At 52.6% G+C, this 8,602-nt stretch overlaps 1 protein-coding gene across 3 annotated transcripts; it reads right to left on the minus strand.

Annotated features, from left to right (window-relative positions):
• Positions 1-3,253: 3,253 nt before the first annotated feature.
• On the minus strand, positions 3,254-7,626 carry ERAL1 (Era like 12S mitochondrial rRNA chaperone 1). Of its 3 annotated transcripts, none has more exons than XM_058560234.1 (10): positions 7,383-7,626; positions 6,307-6,434; positions 6,111-6,188; positions 5,321-5,367; positions 5,097-5,158; positions 4,817-4,929; positions 4,477-4,725; positions 4,190-4,339; positions 3,986-4,066; positions 3,254-3,870 (listed from the first exon to the last, which is right to left on the minus strand). In XM_058560234.1, the coding sequence occupies exons 1-10, from the start codon at positions 7,609-7,611 to the stop codon at positions 3,748-3,750; spliced, it is 1,260 nt and encodes a 419-aa protein (XP_058416217.1). In that variant the 5' UTR covers positions 7,612-7,626; the 3' UTR covers positions 3,254-3,747. The 3 variants fall into 3 exon arrangements, with proteins under 3 accessions (XP_058416217.1, XP_058416216.1, XP_058416218.1); XM_058560233.1 differs by having other exon boundaries at positions 7,329-7,626; XM_058560235.1 differs by having other exon boundaries at positions 6,095-6,188; positions 7,383-7,518.
• Between the last annotated feature and the right edge of the window lie 976 nt (positions 7,627-8,602).

The following is an 8,602-nucleotide window of genomic DNA, read 5'->3' on the forward strand; positions in this document are numbered from 1 at the left end:
AGGGGCCACAGCCACAGGATCTCTGGCTGGCTGAGATATCTCTCTCCGCTACCTCTAGGACCCCTGGGTTCTGTTCCTGCTCACCTTTGGACTTGGCCCCCAGGCACTAAGCAGAAGCCGGGGCAGTGAATGGCATGAAGTTTGGCCCTGGTGCATGGAGCCTTTACTCTGATAGAGGAACCTGAACTATCTGTGGGGTCTCTGAGCCAAAGTGGCCTGGCAGGAGGGGTCACAGGACAGGAAAGAGCGTTGCTGTGATGCAGGAGTAGACATAATGATAACTCCTCCCTCAGAGCACCTGGGTTTATAAAATTTTCTCACTTAATTCTTACAACTTGGTGAGGTGTGCATTACCACCAAAGCTCAGAGAAGTGGCACTTTGCCCCCAGTCACACAGCTAGTGAGTGAGACAGAAGAAAGGAGGACAGGAAACTGACATGAGTTCTGTACATGGTGGGGCTCTGATCTGGGAGTTTGAGAGTAGTGCTCACATAATCCTCGTAACCACTGTATGAGGGAGGTATGGATAGGTCCCATTTCACATTTGAGGAAACCGAAGCCACGAGCACTTGGCTCAAAATCAGAGAGCTGTATGCAGTGGAGTTGGGACTGTCACTCAAGGCCTGTTACCTCTAAACCTGGGTTCTCTCAATGGCCTCATGCTGCTTTCAAGAATATTCCATGAGCTTTCAGATGTTCAACAACAGGTCTCACCTGCGGCCTCAGTGAGCTGCTGTGGGAAGGGGGTGAGGGAGGAGTTAACTAGTTTGAACCCCTTCTATGGGCCAGCACTAGTGCTAAGAGCTTTACCAGTAGCTAATCACCTGGCTCTCAGGACTCTGTGAATTGAGGAGTGTTATTACTGCTATTTACAAAGGAGAACAGGGAGGCTCCAAGAGAGAAAACAGACTTGCCTGAGAGAACTACAGTTTTGTCTGTCTGCCTTGCCAGGCCAGTCTCTCTCCTCCCCCACATTACATTGGGCTGAGCTCCATGTCAGTTATTTGACATGAACGTTTATTTAGTCACTACTCTGTGGTAGAGATACATTAGTGAACAAACCAGGCCCTCACGATTATTTGCTTGATGTAAATAATCATGTAAATAAATGAGCCCATAACAGGAGGATTTAACCAGCCTGGGAAGACTTCCCTGCAGAGATGACACTTAAAGATCTAAAGAGGCAATAGGAGTTAACTAGACAAGAAAGGAGGGAAGACCATGCCAAACAAAGGGAAGAGCACGTGCCAAGGTTCTGTGGCAGCAGGAAATAGAACTCCAAAGAACAAAAAGAAGGTTGGGTCTCTCCTCCCACTCCCCACCCTGGCCACACCTGCCCCTGCAGAGGAAGGGTATAATTGCCTCCCAGCACACAGACCAGATTGTCTAGGTTAGTGGAGGGGGAGGGGGAGCAGATGTGTCTCTCAGAAGGGGGTCTAAGTAACAGAGGCCCTGCTTTTTTTTTTGGTGAGGGAGATCAGCCCTGAGCTAACATCCGTGCTAATCCTCCTCTTTTTGCCGAGGAAGACCGGCTCTGAGCTAACATCTGTTGTCAATCCTCCTCCTTTTTTTCTTCCCTAAAGCAGTAGATAGTTGTATGTCACAGGTGCACATCCGTCTAGTTGCTGTATGTGGGACGCAGCCTCAGCATGGCCGGAGAAGCAGTGCGCTGGTGCGCGCCCTGGATCCGAACCCGGGCCGCCAGTAGCGGAGTGCGCACACTTAACCGCTAAGCCACCGGGCCGGCCCCAGAGGCCCTGCTTTGAGAAGTCTCTACCCCAGGAGTCTCACCTTTCCTAGAGGCAGAGAACCGAATACTGCTAGGCTCTCACGCCAAGTGCCTTGAGCTCTGAAGAACAGGCCCCCACCCATTCTTATGCTGGCTCCTACAAGAGTTTGGGATTCAGCTGCCCTCAAATCTCCTAGCGAGGACTCCCCACCCAGGAGACCTTGCCATGGCAGAGGTGGACGAGGGGTCTGCCTGCCTAGGTCTTGCCTCCTCGGGCTCAGTATAAACATAGGTAGGGGCCTGGGGACTGAAATTTAGGCCAGAGCTTGCCCCAAGAATCCACAGAGATCCAGCTGTCAGGACCCTCCCTACCTTATAGAGATTCAACTAACATTCCCACCACAAAAAAAAGAAATCACAAAAAACAAAAAACCACCACCTCCACCAGGGCTCTGACCAGCAAGTAAGCCCTGAAGGATGGGGTGAGGCTGTGCTTTCTCCTCCTCAGCCCAGCAGACAGATGACTAGCTTCATGGGGATGGCTGTGAAGGGTGGATCCTAGACTCAGCAAGGTCCATAAAAGAGTATGTGAGAAAGGGCCAAATAGGGAGAGAGGCCAGTTATCCTTGTTCCAAGGAGTCCAGCAGGAAAAGGGTTAAGAGGCAGGGCCTTCTAGAACCCGGGAAAGTGCCCCACCCATGGGAGGGGCCAGTAGATTAAAAGGCAAGCAGCTTGAGTGGAGAGGCAGAGACAGGGCCTCCCTACAGGCAAAGGCCTCCCCAGTCTGCAGTTCCAGCTCCAAGTAAGTGCCCCTTCTTTGGGTCTGTCTGTCTGCTTGCTGGCTGACCTGAGGGAAACTTGTGCCTCATTATGTGATCTCCAGCTTGTTTAACTCTGGCGCTGGGTCCCTAAGGAGATCTCAGCAGACCCTAGCTCTATAGGGTTCTTCAGGCCAGTTTCCTTGCCTGATTCCCTTGGGCTTCCCTTGACCACAGAATCAAGGAGATACTAGCCTGGGAGCTGTGGAGCAGGGAGGGGGGAGCTATGTGTGTCCAGCCGTGACCTGTCCTGCTCTGTCCCCAGTCCCTGGTTCTCACTGCCACAGTGCTCTCCAAGCCATGCTCCCTGTGCCCCCTGCAGGTCCCTGGCTGGGATATCATCATATACTGTAAGTTTGCGATGAGACACTACAGTATAGATGATGTACTAGTCCGGGTACCCCCAGCTCTGGAGCCTGATGAGGAGGGCAGGGGATGCTGCAAGCCCACCAGGCTCACTGCTCAGCCTATCACAGCCTGCTGACCACCAGGGCACTTGGGAATGTCGAGGAAACCGTTACCATTACTGAGTTTAGTAATGGTAACGGTTCTCTTGCTGCACCCAGAAAACGTGCCAAGAAGAGAGCTCAGGACCCTGAAGAAGACTACTAGAAGGAAGACTCCAGTTCAGACACTGGGGTGGGGGTGAGGGAATGGGTAAGTTTTCTCTTTCCTGTTCTAAAGAAATAAAGATGAGAACCAGAACACTTGTCTTTTAACTTTATTAGTATCTGAAAGTGGGGAGAGGGATGGGGTGGGAGGGATCAAAAACTTGGGGAGCAGGTGGGGGGCACTATCTCACCCAGGACACATGGGTCCTTATGCGGCTTCAAGGTGGAAGAACTGAGGGGAGAGGAAAAAGATCTAACAACTGGCAACTCAGGGAGAAACTCTGGGCCCGAGGCCAGTTGGAAGCCATGTGGCACTGCTCCTACCAAAGATCCAACTTCTAAGACCTAAGTAGCTGGGGCCCCAGGCAGAGGAACCACCTGGGAACTGAGCTAAAGTAGGTTCCTTCCTCCAACAGGAGACATGGCTGGGCCGGGGCTGTGCAGACTCTGCAAGGCCAGGCCAGCCAGCAGCCAATTAGTGTCCATGCTCCTCACTAGTCTGTGCAGGCCCCGGGCAGGGGCAGTTCTGGTCAGTGGCTCCTGCCAGTAGCTTGGACTGGGATGACTTGGGAGGGGCAGCAAAGGGTGGTCACTGGAGGAGCTTCACAGAGAGGCGGAGCTGAACGTCACAGAGGAAGATATCCATGAGGTCACGGCCCACCTCCTGTGCGATCTGGGAGATCAGGTGCCCCTTCGGACCAATCAGGATCCTCTGAGGGTGGGGTAAAAGAGAGGACATGAGCCAGCTCTCAGGGCTCCCAAGCAGTGGGAGAAGAGCCTCTGCCTAACAGAGCCTTGGTCCCTCCTTCAAGCCTTGCTCTGCTTACCACATGAGATTCTTTGGGCACCAAAAGCTTCTGTACAATCACCAGCTCCCCGCTTGGCCCTTCTTCCCACACGACTGTCTTCTGCACAGGGCGACATCATGATTAGTCAGGCAGGCCCATACCTCTACCACTCTGGGACCCAGCTGTCCTGCTCTGGGTGTATGCCTGGTGGAGAGCGCCCAGATCCCTTCCCTGTGCCTGCACCTGCTGCACATTGTAGGGCACCTCCTGGGGCAGGTGCTCTAGGAGCTTCTCTCGGATGATGTTGGTGCAGATCTCCTCAGGCGTCTGGCTGGTGAGGACTCCACTGTGGAACTCCCAGGGCCCTGGCTGGGCCTGTGCCAGAAGGTATTGCTATGGGCACAGAGGGAGTAGGTGGGCATCTCAGTCCCAACCAGGACTTTCCTACTCACTCACTTCCAGGAGGAACTCTGACGCTTGTCTTCCCATGGTGGAAACCAAGGGCCAGGCTATGGCCAAGGCTAACTGACCTTTAGTGTGTTCACATCCTCCTGGCTTAGGGCTGACAACATGAAGATCTCCTGGAAGTGGGGCCAGCCAATCTTCTGAGGGCCTCCCACAGACTGTGTGTCTGAGCCCTTAGCTGCTGGGCTGGGGCAATGAGTGCCTGGCTGTGAGCGGAAGGCCTGCTTCATCTTGAGCTTCTTGCCGTTAACCACACCTTCAGTGAGGGCTGCTGTGAGCTCCAGGAGAACTGATTTCTGCTTCAGGCAATCTACCTGAGCATGAGGGATGGGCAAAGGATGTGCGGTCAGTGAGATGGGCACCTTGGAGGAAAGCAGACCCCTTCCTCAGGTAGGTGGTGCTCACCTTGTTCATGACAAGGACGCTGGGCACTTGGGAGAACTGGGTCAGGCACTGGAGCACCTGGGGGCTGAGCTGGTTCCGAGTCCACTTGTCCGAGACATCCACAAGAACCACAACTGGAAGTTGGCAGGGTGGGGAAGGGGACAGGATATGACCACTTTTTCCCCCATGCCCCCAAAACTTCCATGGTATGGGCTCTGGCCAACCCCCACCTCCCAAACTACCAGGAATGAGAGGCCATGACCATGTAAATTGAGCTTCAGATTCCCATTATGAGCCTAACCCAGATCAGCAGATTCCATGCTCTTCCATGGATCTTCCAACAAAGAGAGCTCCAGATGGTGCCTGAGGGACAGAGATACATAGGTCAGGAAGGGTCTTATGACTGATGCACTCCTGATGAGGGATGGGGTGTGGTAGGGGGTTTTCCAGCCCCTATGATGGAATCTCCCCACCCCCTCTTCTTCAATACTTTTCCCCCTACAGCCCCGTTTCCACAGTTATTACCTTTTCTGTTTAATGGGGCTGATGAGGCCAGGTGTGTCAAGTAGAATCTAAAATCAGGAAAGAGAAATGCCCCGACCCCCCAGGCCCCAGGAGGAAAGATTATGACTGGGGAGTGAGACAAAGGCCGCCCTTGATGTCAGGAGCCTGCTTTCCCCCTTCTTGGCCAAGCTGACTTCAGATTTTTGCCCTCCCAGCTTTGTTTTAATTCTAGATGGGATCCAGGAGGATCCCTGTGAATATATGGAAGATTAGGAAGCTGTAAAGAAATACTAGAGGGGAGCGGGCCAACCCTGTGGCTTAGCGGTTAAGTGCGCGCGCTCCACTACTGGGGGCCCGGGTTCGGATCCCGGGCGCGCACCATCGCACGGCTTGTCTGGCCATGCTGAGGTGGCGTCCCACATACAGCAACTAGAAGGATGTGCAACTATGACATACAACTATCTACTGGGGCTTTGGGGAGAAAAAGGGGAAAAAAGGAGGAGGAAAAGGGAAAAAAAGGAGGAGGATTGGCAATAGATGTTAGCTCAGAGCTGGTCTCCTTCAGCAAAAAGAGGAGGATTGGCATGGATGTTAGCTCAGGGCTGATCTTCCTCACAAAAAAAAAAAAAAAAGAAAGAGATACCAGAGGGGGAAGGTAGAGAGAGAATTGCACTAGGCCTAAAGAAAGAGGAGACTCCCTTTCCTCAGAGAAGTAAGTCTAAACATCCTTTTTTTCAGGTCTAACAGTAAGGGAGACCCTCTTAGCTTCACCCTCTGTCCTCTTTGTTGGACTACCTTTGCAGGTACCCACCACCTGGGCCTCTTTCTCTGTGATGACCCCCAGAGCTTGGCAGCGAGTGGTGTGCACCTTCTTGGAGACAGGGAACACCTGCCGGGAACAAAAAAGTCCCCAGTGAGGTCCCAGATCCCTCTAGGACAATCCATGAAAGCACAGTAAGAAGTGAGAAATGAAAATGGTGGGTGAAGGGGTCAAGAATACAGCATACTTTTCGGCCCAGCAGCTGGTTGGAGAGTGTTGACTTCCCTGCATTTGGGGCACCCAGGAGGACCACTCGTAGGACCCGGGGGTTCTCAGGCATGTCGGGGTGATGAACCAAGAGGAGATCCTGCTCATCTGTGTGGGGCGGTGGGAGAGGAGTGAGAGAGAGTGCAATCTGGATCCCCTGTCAGGTACTCAGTCCTACCCACCAAGAAAGAGAGAAGGGATACAAGATTAGTGCACCAGGCTGAAGCTGAGACCTGGCTTTGAGACTCAGTTTGTCCATTAATTTGTTAATATGACGTTATCAAGTCCTCTAACCTCTCTAAGCCCCTTAGTTTTCTCACACGTATAATGAAGATGCCATTAATATACTTACTTATAACGATCCTTTGACAATTGACACTCAGCACAATGCCTGCCACTTAATACTCAATTACTGTGTGAAATTGTACTGTGTTGTTGTGCCTGGTAAACATAGGTACACGAGTGCAAGTACAGCTAGACCAGAAAGAAATCCCTCCAGCTTTGATTACTTCACCCTACTAAGGGTGTTAGGAAGGCTCTGCAAGCTCTCTCGCTCTCTCTGTATTAGCTCTTTACGATATTGCGTTGCAATGACTAGTTTATGTGTTCAGCCTCCCTACCAGACTCTAGTCTATGCTACTTGAAGAATAGACAGTGCTACTCCCCAGATGTAACTCATGTCTTGAGGGCACTTATTGGATCGAGTTTGCTTCCCATGAGGAGACAGCCATAACTCTGCCTTGCCTGTGGCCCTTCAATCTTGTGCTCTTTGTGAGCGTCTCTGGTGGTGACCAGATCGGTTCCCTCTGGCTCGTAGTCTTAGAACTCGGTATCTCTCTCCTGTGAGATCCTTCACTGCTCGTCTCTCCTCGGGGCCTCGAGATCGTTTTTTATAATATAGGACCAAAGATGATACCCCCAGAAACTGAGGGAATTCCCCTAAACGAGACTTTCAGGATTAAAATCGTGACAGTCGCGGACAAATCTATCTAGGCCCTTTACCTTTGTGCACGGGCACGGCGCGGACGCCAGGAGTCAACGATCTGTCGGGCTCACCGAGTCCGAGGAAGCGGTCCAGGGCTGAGCTCTGGCCATAACGCCTAGAGGCCGAGGCCAGGAGGGGACCAGAGAAAGCGGCGCCGGCGACACAGGATACGCACTTCCGCTGATAGCCCAAGGACGAGGTGAACCGGCTCGCCCACTCCCCGGCGGCGACAGGGCCCAGCTGCCAGACCCCTAACGCCGCTTGTAAAAGCGCAGCCCCGCGCCGGCTGGGAGCAGCCATTACAGCCGCAAGGCACTCCGGGAACTGACCAGAAACGCACCTACAATTGGATAGAGTGGGGGAAAGGCCAGCGAGCAGCAGAGAGCTAGATGGGCCCAACAGAGAGCGGAGATATAAGGGATGTTGGAGGTAGAATGGGGGAAGAACTACTCTAGAGACTGGCCGAGGCTAAGGAAAGAGGAAAATGGGTATTTAGAGTTTGTGTGAGCATGACGATCGTTTTGTACTCCTGTATACATCGTGTTTTCTTCTCCTGCCAGAGTTTTGTATAAGGCCATTTTAGCCCTGCCTCCTGAAAGACTACATCTCCCACTAGGCCAAGCTTCAGAAATCCTTGTCTTAGCGCCTGACGTCACCCAGCTGGAAAAACCCGCGTAGCGAAGTAGTGGTCGTGGGTGTGCAAGCGGGCACTGTTCTGGCGGTCCCCGTTAAGGGTCTTTTTAGGCCTCTCCAGCCTCAGGCTTGCAGGATCCTCTGCCAATCCCGCTTTGGCTTGGCCTAACGGTCGGCAGCGGCCGTGGGTCGGTGTTCTCGATGAGCAGCAGACCCGGATTTCCCTCCTGTAAACCTGGGCTAATATCTCCTCTCTGAGGCCATTCCTTTCGGGAGAAAAACCAGAGGGTCTGCAAAGGGAGAAGAAGCTGCTTAGTCGCCTAGGATTTCCCAGACTGCCTGGGAATCCAGCAGCCTGAGGAACCTTGGCCGATTTGTGGCCTTAAGCATTCTTCATCCTTTGAAGCCTCTCAATCAAACTCTTCAAATTGAGAGATAAACGTTGCAGAGATTGGAGGGAATGGGGATTCATTAAGGATATACTATGTACAGGCCCTCTCCGGATGCTGGGGTTACAGCAATGAACAAAACAGACAAAATTCTCCATCATTTGCATCCTGGAGGCCGTGAGTGTGTGTGACAAATGTTAGTGACCTGGGGGCCGCGTGTGTGACATACATTACTGACCTGACAGGCAGTCTGGGTGAAAGCCTAAATG

This window comes from Diceros bicornis, chromosome 18, assembly GCF_020826845.1.
Source record: "Diceros bicornis minor isolate mBicDic1 chromosome 18, mDicBic1.mat.cur, whole genome shotgun sequence".
NCBI lineage: Eukaryota > Metazoa > Chordata > Mammalia > Perissodactyla > Rhinocerotidae > Diceros > Diceros bicornis.

Excerpts from the sequence above, each read along its gene's own strand:
- ERAL1 (XM_058560233.1), bottom strand. The coding sequence starts at position 7,611 with ATGGCTGCTCCCAGCCGGCGCGGGGCTGCGCTTTTACAAGCGGCGTTA. Across the intron at positions 6,189-6,306 it reads ACCAGCTGCTGGGCCGAAAA|GTGTTCCCTGTCTCCAAGAA; the intron begins GTATGCTGTATT and ends TGTTCCCGGCAG. Across the intron at positions 4,726-4,816 it reads GCGTCCTTGTCATGAACAAG|GTAGATTGCCTGAAGCAGAA; the intron begins GTGAGCACCACC and ends CCTCATGCTCAG.